General features: G+C 38.3%; 1 protein-coding gene across 1 annotated transcript; it reads right to left on the bottom strand.

Moving 5' to 3' along the window:
- Window positions 1-10,587: 10,587 nt before the first annotated feature.
- LOC102236055 (G-protein coupled receptor 183-like) lies at window positions 10,588-13,037 on the bottom strand. The gene is made up of 4 exons (XM_014468435.2): window positions 12,920-13,037; window positions 12,453-12,807; window positions 11,779-12,293; window positions 10,588-11,677 (listed from the first exon to the last, which is right to left on the bottom strand). Exons 2-4 carry the CDS (start codon window positions 12,799-12,801, stop codon window positions 11,513-11,515), a joined length of 1,029 nt encoding a protein of 342 aa, XP_014323921.1. The 5' UTR covers window positions 12,802-12,807; window positions 12,920-13,037; the 3' UTR covers window positions 10,588-11,512.
- Window positions 13,038-18,994: the final 5,957 nt, after the last annotated feature.

The following is an 18,994-nucleotide window of genomic DNA, read 5'->3' as shown; positions in this document are numbered from 1 at the left end:
GTCCAAAATGATAAGGGATCATTACAGCGGTGGTAGCGCTAGCATCTGTTAGCTGTAGGTTAAGTGGGATGTGCAGCTATGTGAGCACAAGAACATAAAACGGAAATGTCGTAAGCTGCATTTCCATTACAAATTTGAGCCAAACTTTCTCAAACTCTTGGTGAGACCAAGTGTTTGTGCATCCTGAATGGTTGCCACGGGAGATTAAGAGTTTTCTCAAACATCCGTGAAAGAATCAAAGCAACATGCCAGGTAATAGTATGGATTTGGATGAGAGAATGACATTATAACATGATGGAAAGCTCAACGGTCTACTTCACACAATACCTTTAAACATACCAAAATGTTTATTTAAGGCTTAACAAAACGGGGATGTTCCACATGCCTTGCAGCAAGAAGACATTCAAAGCACGGTCTGTGTTCTTCCCCGTGAAGAGATCTAAGCATGGTTATGTGGAACCCTGGTTAGAATGGTTCTACAGTGAATGAAATCCCAGTGTTTTCATCAACTGGGATTGACTGCTGACCTATTAAGGGTGTACAATGCCTCTAGCCCCTTGACATCTGGAGATAGACGGCAGCCCTGTGCATCCCAGTGACTCTTAAGTAGAGAAAATTGATGGATTGGAGATTAAATCAGATGCTTCCGACATTCATCTGCCTCGTCACTTCCCACACACCCCTTTTATCTACCCTTGTAAGGTCATGGGGTGGATGGTGCCTACGTTCAGGTCACAAGACCTTTCCTAGGGCAGCACACTTCAAACAACATTACGTGCACAAACTCTGAGGTAAATTTAGACCAATTAACCAAACACCTCTGCTTGTGAAGGAAGCCAGAAAAACCATGTGTGAAGAACTTATAAAGGTTAACTGTTGGAACTGCTTGAAAACAACAAGAGACACCATTGGAGGGCATTGGATGATAACAGGAAACTCTGAGGGGAAACCTGGTATGTGGCTACAGATCTAAGAATCCTGAAAGCAGAGGATACTAAGGGCATTAATAAAGCTAACAAAAACAGCGAACAAAGGGAAAAGTTCTGAACGTTGATTTTCTGCACTGTTTTAGAATTTGCAGTTCGTCTGTAGTTGTAATTTGGCAATGGCAGCGGAGAAGTTAAAGCCAGACCAAGATAAATATTTAAGACATTTTATTGTTGGCTGTAGGAGCCATATATACATTTTTGGAGCTTAATACGAAATGTTATTTTGTGTTTATGTGAGTTAAAGTATTTACTCTGTTGTTTGAAAAAGAAAAGCGTCTGTAATTGTATTGTGTTTGAGCTTATGACATGGTGCCTTTTGATTGGTTAGTGACTAATTACTGTAGTTTATGAAAGACGAAAGTAATTGCTCTTTGTAGAAGTCTGGCACCTTGAGAGTAACACAGTCTTTTGACCGTCACTTTCTATTTGTTTTGAATCTGTTTGTTATTTTTATTTTCTTTTAAGTTCAGTAAAGACTTAAAGATGACCGTCGGATTCAAGACCGCTTTTTTTTTTTTAGAAGAAACGTGTCGCGTAGGAAAGAGCTTTAAGGGGCTAGACTAGTGAGAGCTTGCCACACTTACAGTTGGCAAAGATGTTGTTCGAGTTGACGCGTCTCTCTTCACAGAGGGGGATGATTATTAGCACACAATTTCCACTAAGCTTCATAGTTCTTGCACTTGCCTGTGCTTTATCGAGTCCCTAAAGTTCACACATTCACACATACATTCACATGTTGATGGTGGCAAGCTACTGCATAGTACTCACAACTGTCCTGGGGAAGTCTGACAGAGGCGAGGCTGCCATGCACCGGCGTCACCAGGCCCTCTGACCATCACCAGCAGGCAAAGCGGATGAAGGGTCTTTGCTCTAGGACACAATGACAGAGAAGGACGGAGAAGGGGGAACCCACCTGTTACAAGACAAACTTCTACTACTGTCATCACCATCACCCAAACCCATCATGTAGCGTACTTCATGGGCAAGAAGGGACATTGTATAACTAAAGACTAAATGTTAATGATTGGGTAAAATCAGATCCAGCTTAAACAGAAAGACATCTCCATCAATCAATCACTTCTCAATAGTCTGGCTTAAAATGTTTGATAAGTTTATAGATACAGAACAAAAATAAAACATTTCTTTGTTCTGGTAACACCTCTAAAGCTAGTTCAACTCTGACTTGCATTGATTTCGTTCAGTAGTTTGAGGTCTGTGATTCGCCAATGCCACCAACACGAACGAGAAAACTTGAAAACATCTAAAGCTAATTATAGCAAAGCATTTAGACAGAAAAAGGGAAATAAGGGAAATAAGTTGCACTTCATTTGCATTTTCATTTCTTATTCGGCTTCAACATTAGGTGTGTAATTATGATCGCCAAAACTTCTGCTTAAATAATTCAGGATAGAGATTACTTCGGTTGCTAGCGAATACATTATGTTAATAAATAAACATTTTGAATGAATATTTTTTGATGATTTAGAGAAATAATCAAACGTACTCTTAGTCGTTTGCTCAGCAGTAACAGAAACACTACTACCCTGCTGTTTTCACCCAGCAGATCTTCTGCACAAGTGTCTTTGCGTGGTTTTAACACCTTGAAATCACTCCCGCCCTTTTTTGGGTGCTGCGAAGATGTGCTCGAAAACAAAATGTGCAGATTATTGGCATGTGCATGTCGCATGAGAGTATCTTGAAGGTTTTCTCCCTTTTTTCTAAAAAAAAAAAGGGTTTAATAGATACACCTTCCACATACCCTGTGCAGGTGTGAGAAAAAAAAGAAATGCTTCTGCTCCAAAAAAGAAAAAAGAAAAAAAAATGGAGAATTTTTCAAAACATGCGTAGAGTATTTCAACATAATCATTTACCTACGTAATGACCACACACTCCTTTTGTTCAAAACAACTCCAGTGGTGAGGGGGAGGAAGGAGTTTGACTTCCTCATGACCAAGCCATGTGGTTCTGACTCATGGAGGCTCAGGCGGCTGGATCACACCCATCGCTGACTGTTAACCCAAAAAACTAAATGTCAGCCGCCGCTGTTATTTCATTGTGAATGCAGCGATGTTACACTAACAAATAGTCTCACACATTTCTTTGCTTTTTTCAAAAAAATATTATGTCATTTCACTACAGGAGCTAGAACCATAATTGGGGGGGGGGGGGGGGGGGGGGGGGGGAATAAATCAACGAAATCTATCTTCAAAGGACGATCAATCCTCAGGCCCATTTGATGAAAATCTGCATTCTGCACATCCTGCATTTGGTGAGGGAAACTTTGAGAGAGAGCGAAACACCTCAAAAAGGATTTCCTCCTGAGCAAAAACCTACAGTTGTGCATTGGGTATGGATGTCATATTTATGCTGTTACGCAACAGCATAAATTAGGGCACGGACTCGAGGCCCCACGCCCTCTGCAGCCTGCTGCCCAGCAGTACGCCTTTTCAGACTTCTCCTCTCTTCAATTTAGAACAGCGTGGCCACAAAAAGAAATCAGAAAGAAAAAACAAAATCTAAAATCTTCCATGACTAAAAGTAACCTGTCTGCTTTCTCACAGGTTGTGCTATCACCCAAAATTAAAATATTCGAAAACTTGCTTGTAAATAAAGGCCACGATAATCTGATGGAAGGTTTTTCTGATGTTTTTTTTTTTTTACAATGTGGCTTTCAGATATGATTGCAACAGAACAGGAAACATCTGTGGTACAAGATCTTCTTTAAAAAAAAAAAAAAAAAAGACGGAAAAAAACTGTTGCAAAACTCACATCAGCCATTTTTCAATATGTTCAATATCTTATTATGCATAGAGGACGACTTAGCAGTATGACACCGGTTTACTGTACTTTGATCAATTCAAAGAAGAAGAAAAAAAAAGCTGGACTCATGCAAGAGAGTACAGACCTTTATCTGCTTCCTGAGGCTCACTGCTTCTCCTTTTATGAAGAAAAAAAAAATACAAAGAACAAACTAGTAACTGTGGAGATTCACACCTACCAGTTCCGATCTCAACCGGAAAGAGATAATGATCAAAACTGTTTAATAAACCTGATATGAACACCTTCAAACATCTGTTTCCCCTGTAGTCGAATAATGGACACACAAAAAAACCCAAAAATAAAATAAACTTTAGGTTGGACCGCAGGCCGTGGCAGGCATGTCCCTGTTACACCACGGCTTGGCGGGACCCAATTTCACTTGCAGCACAGGATGTGTTGAAACAACATCATTTGAGAAATTATCAGAAGACATCCTGTTTTCTTCTTTGTTAACGGAATGCCATCATTTTTAGATCATTATGTGTGGTAGCCATGCCGCGCTCTCCTCTGGCTCGTGACAGGTACTGCGCCTGCGGAGGGTTCAGCTCGTTATCCACCGTACAGTGTGCACAGTAAGCGCTTGTGTTGTAACATGTGGAAGGCACAGGATGGCAGCAGTGATATTCCTGTTCTCTACCTCTCCACATAAGAACATTCAGTGAATTTAGAGGGATAATTCATACTTGGTCAATTTTTTCCGGCCTAGAAATTTTCTGGTCTGATCGTGGAGTTGATATCTATTCATCGTAGATCATATAGATTGTGTGCAACCATGATATCTCTTCTGTTTCATACCTATACAGTGACATGATGCTATGTTATAGACTGAATATTACAGAAAGTGAAAATACAGAGCCATCTTATCATCTAAAACTCTGTTCTAGAGTTTGAATTTAGAGTAGTTGCTTTTGTAATAGTGCGCAATTAAATAAATTTAACTGTTGGACAGGTTTGTTTATTTCTTTAAGTTATAGCCCACGAAGCAGCATTTAGTGAGGTCCTCTTAAAAACATGCAATCTTGTGCTGATAGTGTCACCTTGAGTTTCTTCTTAAATAGTTCATCATGACTGATGTAATAAAAATGCTGGTAATTCAGTCTTCAAAATTAACTTTTAAGAAATTAACTGGTAGCAACGTTTCATGGGACAGTTCGTACTTTGTGTGCTTTTAAATCAGTTTGCGGTTAGAAAGTTATTATTTTGTAAAAGAAACGGTCCGTTTTTATCTTGACATCAGTAGAGAGTGGTCAGTTTCCATAAAGACCTGCCTCCACGCAGTGTGGTTATGCTTTCTGCCGGTTGTTTGAAATGTTCCTTTTTTTTGTCCAAAAATAGTTTAAAAATTTTCCTGCTTATCCTTGCAGGGTTATGTGGTGGACTAGTGCCTGTCTCCAGACACCGTTTGGTATAAAGACACACCCTGGACAGGTCGCCAGTCCATCATTGATTTGATAATTCCAAGATTTTTATATCTAGTGGATTAAAATGAAATGCTGTATTTTATTCGAAAGCACATTTATGTAATTTAAAGCAAATCTAACTAAAATCTAGCAAAGTTTATTGCCACCTTGAGTGAACATTTTCAACAATTCACAGCAGAATTCTTTCTATTTTCATTTGCCTCAGTTTTCTGAACCAAAAATCACAATATTGCTGCCCAACTGTGTGCGACGTACCAACAAACATACCCTGCCGTTGATCCGCTGCGTCGACCAAGACATTCTTGCTTCTAACCACCAATTCTTCATCTGTATAATGTGGCGTGTGTCGATGTTCTCTGATCACCACAGAAAAAAAAGACACAATGTTTTTCACTTTCAAAATCACTAATTTTATCTTTGAAATGAAACTTGTGGAACTGAGAATCTACGGCACGACACAAAGAGCAGGCTCAGGTGCATCGTCGCCACCTGTAGCAATATTCATTTGAGAAAACGATAGCACTGTAAGGAGCTATCTGACGTAAGGCAGCCACATGTTGGAAATTAGCATCATGGTTGACAAATCTGGACTACTGTGTGCAACAAGCTTGCAACTAACTAGTGCTCTACATGTCATCATTCGAGACACAGGACAAAAAGGAAAAAGAAAGCAAGTTGCCTGAGAGGCAAGTAAGAAAACTTCTATTTGTGATGTTGCCTCGTTTTGCATGTTCTCTCTGTCCTTGTCATATTTATGTCTGGGTCTTTTTCTAATAACATAAAAGCCTGTTACTGTAGTTGAATCGATTTTGAATTCAGTGAATCACAACAGATATCCTTTAAAACAAACAGATCATGTTTATTAACAGCAACATACTATATATTCAAATGATGCAGTCAAGTTCAGTTTTTTTTTTTTTTTTTTACATCAGTTCTTAAAAGGCCTAACAAAGGAAACATAGTCAACTGCACTGAGTGGCTGACTTTGCAGAAATCCGTCCCCATAATGAGCATGTAGCAACAGGAGACACCCGACTGCATCAAGTCATTCATTTTGCAGCAATCCCTCATAATGCACATATATGCGGCGGACGTTTATGTGAAAATCTATGTACACGCTTTTGTTTTGTGGGCCGTTCTGATTGACTCTCAACCTTTCCAGCGCGTACTGGCCTCCTGCACAGTCATAGCTGAACTAGAACCAAGCTCTGTCCCTAACACAACCCTGAACAAGATAAAACTGATTTGTAACATGAAGAAATGTTAGGAAACCTCAAAAGGCTGTTTCCTGTTTGAAACCGAATCAGCTTTAGCATGGCAAATAACTTGACACATATATATATATGTGCACCGCTGTGGTGGTACAGTTATGCAAAAGGGTGACAAAATGCAAAAATATGCATTTTTATGGAAAAAAGAAACCATAGTTTCTTTTTTCACTATGGTGAAAAAAGAAACTTTTGAATATAACAACAAATCTATAACTGTGTAACTTTTCAGATGATAAAATATGTATTTAATTAAGTGGTAGCCCTGAGAAAATGTTTGACTATCGTGAAGAGCTTCCACAAAAAAGATAAATAACAGTTGTTGTTAACTTTGGTTAAAGTTATTTCACCATATGGTTCTGTTTATTATACAAAATACTGTGCTGTGAAAAAAAAGGGATTTTTTTTTGGCATACATCCCATAACGATAATCTGAATAAATTTAAAATGCAGTTTTCAAACAAAAAATGACACAGAAACCAATCTACTCTAATGTAAATGTCTGACAGCCCCACCTGTAAAAAAATTAGTTAGTAGTGACTGATGGCATTTTTTTGAGTTCAGTTTCACTATGAACACTTTACTGTGAGACCTGTAGAAAACACTGAAACAGAGTCTGCCTAACGACAGGAAGTGGGTAAAAGAAACACTCTAAGGAAATTAAACCACAGATCAAAAACAAATAAATGATCTTCAAGTCCCAGCGAGAACAATAACCGCAAGTGCAGAGAACACAAAACAGTGGTGAAATTATTTCAAGGGGAAAAAAGAGACCAGGACATTGAAATCATTGAAGACACCTCTTGACTCCGTGAGGGTCAGTGTTCATGGTTCAATAATAAGAGCTGCTGACCAAGGAGATCAGTAAGGACTGCTCCATGTTTGCCTAAACACATCTGGGTAATGCTGAAAAACTTTTCAGCAGCTGTTATGCAAAACTGGTGAAACAGAAGTAGAACTATGTGCATCGTGTCACAGCTAGACTAAAACTAGCACAGCACTTCTGGAAAACAACGACACATCAACAGTCAAGCATTGTGGTGGTACAGGGTCATGGTGTGAGATGGGTTTACGTACTTCTTCATGACCTAGATGATTTGCAGTAATTGATGTAACAATGAATTCAACTTCTTGGCAGAATACAGAATATACTGTAGGCTCTGTTCTGGCCACCAGCTTCTGCTTAAACTGATTTTTGATTTTGCACAATGATCTGGTTCCACACGGGGGCTTGAGTGGTATAAATCAAAGTCTGGACTTAAGTGGGAACCAGATATTGTTGTATGTCTTTGCAGAGATCACCCATGCACAAAAGAACCCTCATTATGGATGAATTAAAATTATTCTGCTAGGAAGAGTGGGCAAACATTCTGCACAGTGATGTAAAAGACTTTTTGCCAGTTGTTGCAAAATCTTGACTGCAGTTGTTAGATCCAGAAAACACAAAAACAATTATTAAGGTGGGAGGAGGCTGGGTTTTTCAGACAGGGTCAGGTTGATTCAGATAGATTTTAAAGGTTGAATAAATTAAATCATGATGAGTGAAACAAACAAACAAACAAACAAAAAAAAAAACCATAAATGCAATAAAGGTTTTTTGTGACATCATGAACTGTTGATATCCTGATGCATTTTATTTAGATAATTCAAGTTTTTTAACAAAATAATGTAAGGACAACCACATGGGATAATTTTAGAAAAACAAAGCTACTGATAGTGAATTACTAATGTTGTGAGTGAGATAGAAAAAAAAGTTCCTCCAAACTACAGTAACCCAAACGTCTATGACCACACCAAGCCTTGTTCTTGAAAGGATAGAGCAGAAATGATGAAATTGGTTTGTACTAAAATATAATGAGCAGGAAATAGATTAGCTGCAGCAGAATCATCTGCCAGCATCTGTACGTAGCCTATCATCATGTCAGTTGTTTCTGGGGACTGCACCTAACAGGGAGTCTAAACAGGAAAGCCCAAAATTAACCTTTATTTTTTGCTAAAGCTTGTAGCTTGAACCGCTACAATATTTTTGGATTTCTACAACCCAGTGCTTTCCCCATTTTAGTTACTCTGACAGCTCTAATATTGATGCATTTATCAGAAGAGTAAACTAACTCTGTGTCTCCTACATAGTGAAGAAACGTTATTTCTCCTGCACATCACAACTCATTTCAGAAACCCCACTGCCAACATTTGTGCCAATGCACTAAACATATGAGTAAGTGCATGGAGTGGGGGCAAAAGGCTAATATGACATTTCACCTAAACCTACCTTTAAAATGAGGCAACACATCTGTTTCATCTAACACAAGTTGTTAACTTTTTCCAAACCGACGTAATAAAACCGACTCATTTCATTACCTAAGATAAAAAATACAACATTGTTTGACCATGTCTACATTTTTTTCTATATATTAGTACAGCCAGTAAAAATGTTTCATGAAACTATGCTGTTTAGCATCGACAGCTTTGTTAGTCACCAGTAAATGTGTCATTGCGGTGGAGTTGAGTTAGCTGATAAATCTCCAACTAAGATAAACAGTCTCTGAACTGCGTCCCCTCGTATCACATTCAGGTCAGAATTGGGTTATTCCTGTCTTACGTCACCATCTATAAATCAGATATATTGCACTTTTGATGTTATGTTGTTTTAAAAAGTTTAAACAGCCACTGTAACAATAAATCTGTCCCTTTTTAAACATATGATTTGATTTGCACCAGGAGCTACCATAGTTTTATTTTCACTTTAAATTTACAAAAAATTCCACTAAAAAAGAAAGAAAGAAAGGAAGAAAATGACCAAAATGTGTAAGGAAAACTAACTAGTGACTCAATAGCCACAGATTAACCACCTTCTTCAATAACAGTGCTTAAATTAGTCACTGTCTCCATGCCGTCTTCAGTCTTACGTCACTTGGATAAATGTTAGGCCACTTTTCTTTTCAACGTTCCTTCTGTTCTTTGAAGTTTGCGGGTTTTCGTTAAAAGACGGCTTCAGAATCAGGCTGAGGTGTGAACTTTAACTAGGCCACTGCAAGATCTCGAAACTTTCCTTTTTCATCTGTTGTGTTTCAGCCGCCGCTGAGGCACATCACAGAGTGTCTCAAACCCTAATCTGATTGATGGGTAACCAAAACAGAAGTCAATACTGATGCCCTCCTTCCCTGTGGTTGTGTTGGCAGGCGAAGACTCCAGACTAGAAAACTGCTTGAACCGTTAAACCCTGTGGAAGAAGCTCGCTACGGTGGACTCGGGGGTTTTTAACACGCATCTCTTCCACGTTTGCTTGTTTTTGTTGAATAAATAATAACAGTTTGAGTTTTTGTACGCTTAAAGACAGGCAATATTCAGGATGTAGAGACACTGAATATCGATGTAGTGATTTTGCACAATACTGTAATTTTATAATGTGGGAATTTTTTTCATCCACACAATAAATGTCCTCTAATTGAATATTGGACATTTCTACATCTTTCAGCATCTGATTATGCCACTGCAATGAAATATGCTTTCTTCTTTAAAGGTCCTTTACATATTTTTTTTTTTTTTTTTAACCAGGGAAGCTAATTCATTTAACCTGACACTAACTTCAGAGAAAAAAAAACATTATAATAATTCTGTGTGAAATTTGAGTTATGACCCTGGGTAGGTCGCTCCAAATCGTTATATTATTTCCTGTCAGATTTGGTAAAATAAGAAGATAATAAAAAATAAATCTGCCTGCGGTATGAATTATTTTTGTCTTAACTGTACTACGGCTGGAAGGTGATGTGTTGTTGTTTGGTTCTTGTTAAAGCAGAACATGAGGATTTTCTGTTTAGTTTATAGAAAGTTTCACTTCCTGATTTGTTGGATAGATTACAAGAATTCATAACTGGGTTTTTTTTTTGTCCCTTTCATTGTCTATCTACAATGTGCAGTAGATCACTTTTCCATTTTAGCAGCTGATATATGACGACTTTATTTTTAAAGAATTTCTGAGTACAATCATGATGAATAAAAATCTGAATAAAGCACATCATTTTGATTCATGTCTTTTTTAATGTTTAGTAATTAATTATAAACATATCTTAAAAATGTACATAACCCACACGTCTTCCCTTGTGACATAATTGCACAATAACTGCTTCAATCTTTTGCATATTACACAATTTCTTGACACAGTTTTATGCAAACCTATCGGGCTTCTTCTTCAAAAACTCAGGAAGTGCTAAAGGTTAAGTTTAAACATGGGACTTGCTCGAAACAAAGAGTACACCTGCGCATGTTTGCTAGACCCACACGCACACCAAAGCCTCACCGCAAGATGTGGAAAGCAGCAGGAATGAGGCCCCTGAGTGGGGGAGCAGGAAAGGTGGGTGAGGAAGTGGTGATTTTCATCTACGTACTCCTACGCAGAAGATGAGTGTGGGTGGCAAAGAGAAATGCAACATGTTCTCATTTTGGCAAATTTCATGCATATTGTTAGATTTTTGCCATCATGCGTAAACTGCTGCAATGCACATTGTCCTTGATTTTAGTAGAGCTTACTGTACCGCATTATTTCTTGTAAAGACACCAAGCAATCATAATATTGCTATAATTAAAAAAACCCCAACATATCATTATAATAATCATTGCATGAAATGACTGTTAATTCATTCTGCACTTCGTCGAACTTCAAACATAGAAAACAAATAGTTGTACTACATCTTTCCACTTTTACTACTACTAGTGGTTTATCATTTGTAGCAATAAACTTTTGTACAAAGGAAACAAATATACAAATATATATACACAAAGGGAGTTTAGACAATATACTTATCGCATGTTCGACCACAAAAATACCAAAAATCCATAGAATTATTGGAAAGGCAATATGTAATGCAGCTAAACTGAAACCATTAATGCTGAACCTGAACATAAAATCCGCCACCAAAGACTCAAGAGTCATTTGCAGGAACAAATGACCTGATCAGGTGAGAGAAAACAGGTCTTTTTATAACCCCTTAAGCTAGGGTTTTCTCTGTGGTTTGGCTCAGGTGTTGCTGCTGCTATTCTCGGCTGTCACTTTGGAGGAGGCGGCGGAAGTATACAGATAGTCCTTAAACAGGCTCATCACTCGCTTCTTGTACGTCTTTATGGCAAAGAAGTAGATGACAGGATCCAGGCAGCAGTTGATGTTCATTAACGAGACCGTAATCTGTGGATTTGATTGTGAGAATTGATTACAACAAACAAGGGAAAAAAAAAAAAAAAAAAAATAGAAGAACGTGTGACATCAACAGAGAGTATGTCTCTTACCTGCAAGGACATCTTAAAAGCTGTGAGTTCCTCACAAGTCGGCTGATGGCTGATCTTTCTGAACATGAACTGCATTATGTTGAGGTGGTACGGGCTGAAGCAGAGGACAAACGTGAGGAGGATGAGGAGGATGATCGTGTTGGCCCTGTGGTTTCGGCTCGTTCGGCCCGTCACAGAGTTCTTCTTGGCCGCATCCCGCAGTTTCAGATTGATCCTAGCGTAGCACGCCATTATGACCGTGAGTGGGCAGCAAAAGGAGATAAAGCATGCCAGGATTAAGAGGTAAGGGGTGTAGCGAGAGCCCTCGAAGTTAAAGTACTCCATGCAGGTCCGCTTATCGCCCCTCACGTGCAGCATGCTGCGGAATAACAGCGGGGAGACCTCCAGAGATACTAGAAACCAGACCAGGCAGCAGACCCTGCGGACAACTTTTGTGCTGCGTAAGCACTGCAGGCGGTGAGGATGCACCATAGCTAGGTATCGGTCCAGGCTGATGCAGGTCATGAAGCCAATGCCTGTCGGAAATGGAGAGGATTGGCATTGGATTAAAAACAATCACTCGCAGAAGCAATTTCACAATCTAGTCCCTTTAATTTGGTCATATAACTGTGCCACTTTAATATAAAAATAAAGTCATCTCTTGTAATATAAGGATGTGTGGAGCTTTATGTCACCTGCGTATGTATTTGCAAAGAACAGAAGTGTGGTGAGTCTGCAGAGGAGGTCACCGAAGGGCCAGTCAAAGTGCCGGATGTAGTAGGTGATTCTACCTGGCAACGCCAGCGTGAAAAGAGCATCAGACAGCGCAAGATTCACCAAGTAGATTGACGTGGAGTTGAACTTCTGCTTCCTCTGGCAGATGACACAGAGCACCAGGCAGTTCCCACACACGCTGATGATAAAAACGACAGAGTAGAAAATAGGGAAGAGGACCACTGCAGCCCTCTGGTAGACAAAGACATCACAGCTGCTGCCATTCGGAGGGGCTTCAGTGGGACCCGAGGTAAAGTTCTCAGCAGCCATTTCAACCTGGACAAGAAAGAAAGAATCACATAGTTGATGACGCGACTTTTCATAGACAGAAGCAAGTAAACAAAAGAGCAATCCACCAATTAAGATCAAATCAACACACAATACTTACAAGGATCAGGAAAGCAGCGGAGGTACTTTACTGTCAGTGCTGCTGAGGCTTTGTGTTCAGCTTTTACTGGGAGCTGAGAGGCTTGAAGCACCTTTATAACTGTGCCATATGTATGAAGTGTTAAAATCCCACCTCTTCTCTTCATCCAGCCTTTCAAGCTTTGTCACGTTATCAACAGAAGTTAGTTGCCTCAGTGCTACGGGCACACACACACACACACACACACGCACACACACACACACACACACACACACACACACACAGAGGAGAACTCTAAGAAAGCACAATACATCTACTTAAAAAATGTTTTACAGAATTTCACATTCCCAACAGCTGTCAAAAAGGCACTCAGTACAAAAGGTGTGCACACAATTTAAGGGAAATATGTCGAGAGAACCATTAACTTCACATGTCTATGTCTTTGTATTGTTGCAAAAACCAGGAGTACCCTCGTGAGCCACATCATAAGTACAACTGGTGTTCCTGTTCAACCAGTTGGATTGGCTAAGGATTTTTGCCTCACTGGTTATTCGAACTGCAATTAGCAATACGAGCTAATAACAGTCTTTTTTCTTTTTTTTTCCTGTCTGCTTAGCACTTTCAGACACAGTAGAAGCACGTTAAGGAACAGAGGTTCTACATTTCTCTGTGTATGAGGAATACTTAATGAGAGGGAAAAGTCCAAAATAGCAGCAGTTCTGTTTATTATATATGGCAGCCATATTGAATTTTTAGGTTGGGGTTGGTACAACCTATCACCTTGTCGTGAAATTCTGATCGCTAGCGGTTACTGCCAGTGAACATTTTATATGATGAGAATACATCTAAGCAATCTGTAAATGGTTCATAGACATCTAAGAAAACAATTTAGTCTAAGTTAGATAGACATTTAATTTAAATGTGAACATTTTAGACTTGTTTTTAGACCATCTTAACCCTGTTTTAACACAAAATAAGAACAGTACTGTACACATAATATCTCTGTGGACTGAATCAGTTTTTGGCTTTAAAATAAGGAAAATGCACAGTATTTGCCACTTGTTGCAATTTTCTGACTAAAAAAAGAATGAAATGAAGCAATGTTTGCGTTTATGAATTCCCACATGTTTGTGTGATTTACAGACATTTTGTCGTCCTTATGAATTTTTAATTCTATATTTAAGCCTAAGGCACTTTTTAGACCAGACAGTTTCGATGACCCCACCACTACGGGGATCTCTTTCTGTGTGTTTACAACCTGCTATAAGTGGCATGAAATGCACCCAGGCCTTGTTTGCTCCTGCCTGCTCTTCAGTGTTGGGTTCTCTGGTCAGTGGGGAGTTCACTGGGACCACTGCTTATGTTTGGGTTCGGTAATGATTGTGTTTTGCACAACATGCTGGAGTGTTTCTTTGACTCTTTCATGTATGTTTGAGGTAATCTTCAATCTCTGGTGGCAGTCTATTTACCCACACCTCTTCCTTGAAGCTGCAGTCTACAGCCATGTTTGTTTGTTTTTTGCCTCACAGAGCAACCCTCAGCTCCTCCAGACTAGTGGCAGCAATTAGCAAGCACCTGTTGGAACTGTGCGTCTGCTGAACTCATCACAGGATTTACTTCTCAGTCCAAAGCTCCTAAGAACAATAGTAAACAGCATATTGGAGGAGGATTGTTGTGATGACTTTCTGAAGGGAGAGCATCAGAAAGAGTGGGAGCTTCTTAAAGAGACAGAGGCTGATTCCAAGGAATCAAATTTCAAAGTCACATTTCTTTTAAGTTATGTTTGATACATGCAGCATTTCTATTAGAACTGGTGGTAACATAGTTACTTAATTGTGGTATAAGATGGCACAATGTACATGGAAAATACATTATACTGCCCCTTTAAATATTAAAATTGATAAAGGAAGGTAGTGATTTTAACATATAACTCAGGACACCACAAGTAAGCTGAGTTGATTGATGTACAGTACTCTGTTCTATTTTATTGTTGAGGTCTACCATTTGGTTTTCACTAAAGCTAACTGTTGGTCTGGTCTGAGGTTTTAGACAGAAGTTCTCAACTTCACAGTCTAACCTCTGAATGAACTTTGCTTGGACACCTAATCCTGTTTTGAGTCATTTCTGTTTGTCTCTAGTCTGTTTGTCTGCTGAAATATGGACATCATTTTTTTTAAATCATTAATAAATTGATGATCAGCAGGAATGTTTCTTTTTCAGTTCATCACAGATGTTTTCCCTTGATGACATCTTGCTAATTGTTCGTTTCTAAATGCTTACCCTTAAACTGTCAAAAGTTGCTCTTATAAATGTACTTAAACCTCATGAATGGTCAGTTACTGTATGTTCTTCTGCTTTTTTTACACTTTGCTTGTTGATTTTGTACTAAATGTTGTTCACTCAATACTTATCTTCATAATTTAGATGCGTTTTTAAAAGCCCAGCCAAAGACTTTGTTGACATAATATCACAATAACAACATAATTTTTTACATTACCTGCATGTGTATCTGCAGAAGACAGAAATGTGGTTGCAGAGAAAGTCACACAGTGATTAAAGCCATGGATGTGGTGAGGAGCTCTGCTGAGTAGCACCAGTTTGATCAGATATCAGAGCGACTGTGCTTCCTCTGGCAAATGACGGTTTCAATCTCTGGCTGTTCGGTTGGCGTATCTTTACTAGGACCCCCAAATATTTCCTCATGCGCATGTTTTTTGTATCAGCATATTACCTAAAAGTGATAAAGTTTCAGTTTCTGGTTTCATTCCAGATGATAGAGATCTGAATCATCCAGGCAATTATAACTTTTCATTGTCTGAATGCGTTTCACACTTGAATTAAACTTGTTTCATATCCTCCTAAATGTTCTCTTTGCATCATTTAAGGCTCATATTGAAGTTTTTTTTCTAGAACATGCGAATTCACGAGTCCTCAATATAAATATAACAGACATCCTGTCATCCTATTTTGAAGATATTGGATTAGAATTACTTTGAGGCTCCCAAGCCTGAAAACACAGTGGATTAAGTAATTAAGTATTGTGAGGGGAAACCCAGAAGGTTTAGTCCAAGTTACACACTGTAAATACAGTCTTAGCAAATACTAAGAAACGTGATGTAAACATATGCAGTTGAAATAAGGTTTAAAGATACTGTTTCATTAATTTTGGCATTTAGCAAATATAAATCATGTTGGAAATCCAACGTGACTTACAACAGGAAACTTGGAGTTGTCAGAGAATAAGAACGTCTGACAACTCAGTGCTTCCTCCTTTATGTAAGTTATGGAGCATGTGCCTCTTAATAGTATGTATGTAATGTTTATCTAAATCAGTAAAACTGGTGACAGGAATGAATTCAAGAAGACAACTTGTTTTTTTGGATGTAAGGATACCATTAACATTGAGCGCATTTATGCAACAAGGTACCTTTGAATTTTCTTTACATTTTCCCACTAACAGATTAGCTAGTCTGTTGCAACTATAGAAGCACAGACCTGCTTTGTATGATGGAGGTGGCACAGTATTGAATCTAACCTCCAGTTAGTTCTCCTTTGAAGAACATATTTTATATTCAATTTGATCTAAACCTGGAGAAATAAAGAATATAATAAAAAGCATGATAAACCACATTTCTTTTTTCAGACACTCTCTAAGTAGAAACTCCCACAATAAGACTAGTGGAGACCTCTGCAGTAAAGAACTGGAAAAGCACCACAAAGGAGGTATATGCATTCTCTGCTGATCTCAACGGGTTTTCAAAAATACAAGTCCATTTTCTTTTTACATAAAAATATCATATACAGCAGTAAAAAGCAGCAGGTGTAGGGAGAGAAAGGTTAGATGGAGAGATAGTGAGGTTTTATATTAAGTTCCTGTCACTGAGGTTTCTCAAGCTTGCGAGCTGTAAAGTTGGGTTGAATGCAGGCAGCTCCCTGGCGATGCTGGTGGAAGATACGAGAGGAAGCTGAAGCATTATTGGTGTCTGTAAAAGAGTTAAAACCGTCGCCGCTCTGTGATGTGTGGATGAGTCACCAACAGTCAGTGTCACATTTGCACAGACATCTCAACCACCGGCACAACAATCAACATGCGAAAATACGCTAAAGGTGAAAAAAGAGACACATTTTTTCGCTTTCCCATTAAGTAGCTTTGACTTCTGAGAATAATGATAGATGTAGAAATACGGTTGTGTAAGTTTGCTTCGTGTAAGAAAGCCGGGCAGCCGCAATGTGGGGCCTGTCTTAGCAGCTGAATTGTAAGCTTATTAAAAATACGGAGACGTTACAGGCAAATTACTTAAAATACAAGTCAAACTATGACTGAACAACAGAAAAGATAAGAAGTAACTCAAAATGCCATTAACTGGAAAACTCCAGTTTGTATCACGTTATTACTCTACTTGCCTGAGGTACTTTCCCATTAAACCAAACAATTCTGGGTAACCTATTAAAACCAGAAAACACAAAGTTATTAAGTGTAAGATCGATATTTAAATGCATCTGTGACACCCAAAGAGACTCTTCTACTGTGCAGGTCATTTCCAGATTAGGACATTACAGGGGATCATTGTGTAAAATTGACTTTTTTGAGCTTTATATCATGCCATAATGTGATTTCCTCACCAAACACATATTCAGAATGTTACTTTGATCAGTCCATGCATATTAGAGTAATTGTTAAATATCCGGTGGCGCCTTAGCACTTGCTCGAACAATTCGAGCCAAAGCTATTTGGCTATTTAGCCAAAGCTCCACGTTGAAGCTTCAGTTCCCAGCTGAGTTCCTGCCTCACAAAGCACTTCTCTTCTCCGCTCTCGCCACACAGCTCCCGATAGGCTCCATCAGACTAGCGGCAGCAGCATGTGGCAAACACCTGGTGGAACTGCGGACATGCAGTAGTTTGACTCTTCAGACAAACTACAACACTCCAAAGAACGGTTGTAAACTGCAACAATGAATGGCATGGAGAGGTATTGTTGTGATGACATGGTGAAAGGGGAGTGTCAGAAAGAGTAGGAGTTTTTTTTTAAAAGAGACAGAAATCAATTTCAAAGCATCAGACGATGTGAAGTGAAATTTAGCTTAATAAAAAGTGGTTTTACAACAACTGAACTTAATATAGCTGTGCGCCTAAAAAATACATAATACCCCCCTTTAAAACAAACATTTATATTCTTCTGATGAAAAAGAAGTTGTATTTAAACACAAGGTCGAAAGGATGGTCGTGGCTGCATTTGTGTCATGTAAGTTCAATGACATAATTTCATTCAGTTATGTTTATTGAGAATAAGTCTATTTAAACTTACTTAAAAATAAACATTTAAAGAGGAAGCAATTTAAAAAGAGATAACCTTTGCTGGTTTTTATACTGGGTTGAATCAAAAATATGACCTCGTATTGAAATTCTGAATAAACTGACACTGCTGACACATTTTTTTAAATAAACTAAATTAGCTACCATAACCGATCTTTTTTTGAGCTTTCTTATTCAACATGATATACTGCAGTCTTAAAAGAAGAAAAAAAGAAACTTTATTTTGATAAACATGTCATTCAAGAAGTATAGCGTAGTTACTTTATCATCTCTTTTGAATGGAAGCTGCAATCTGAAGACAACAACAACAACAAAAACCCAGAACTTTAAAAACATTACATGAAAAAGGAAATACTGAAATAAATGCTCACAGAACTTGTTGCCTAGTAAGCAAGAGACAGGAAAAGCACACTGATGAGAGAAAATGATTTCCTCTTTCTGAAAAATTCAACTGTTTTATTTTATCACACTCTAACATTTCACATCATGAAACTAATTTTAATATCATTTAATAATAGCAAAAAAAACCCAATAAAAACAAATGCAGTTTCAATTGACATTTTCCTTTTTTAAGAGGAAAGAGCAAATGCATCTTATTAAAAAAAAGCACATCATAACGCAGCCTAAAGTAATTTAATGTAAGATGAGAAACAAACACATTGACACCTTTCAGTCTCTAAGGCAAAAGGTATTCAAATACTTTTCTTTGACTTTAAGGCTCTGCAAATCACACTGAGAACAATTAACTTTCTTTGTCACAAAAACTAAAGATAAAGTTCTGG

This window comes from Xiphophorus maculatus, chromosome 7 (genome assembly GCF_002775205.1).
Source record: "Xiphophorus maculatus strain JP 163 A chromosome 7, X_maculatus-5.0-male, whole genome shotgun sequence".
In the NCBI taxonomy this organism is placed as follows: domain Eukaryota; kingdom Metazoa; phylum Chordata; class Actinopteri; order Cyprinodontiformes; family Poeciliidae; genus Xiphophorus; species Xiphophorus maculatus.
The sequence above is the reverse complement of the archived record's forward strand: the minus strand, read 5'-3'. Positions and strand labels throughout refer to the sequence as shown.

Coding starts and splice junctions, on each gene's coding strand:
- LOC102236055 (XM_014468435.2), bottom strand. CDS start 12,801: ATGGCTGCTGAGAACTTTACCTCGGGTCCCACTGAAGCCCCTCCGAAT. Junction 12,294..12,452: donor CTTTGCAAATACATACGCAG/GTGACATAAAGC, acceptor CATTTCCGACAG/GCATTGGCTTCATGACCTGC. Junction 11,678..11,778: donor CTTTTAAGATGTCCTTGCAG/GTAAGAGACATA, acceptor TCAAATCCACAG/ATTACGGTCTCGTTAATGAA.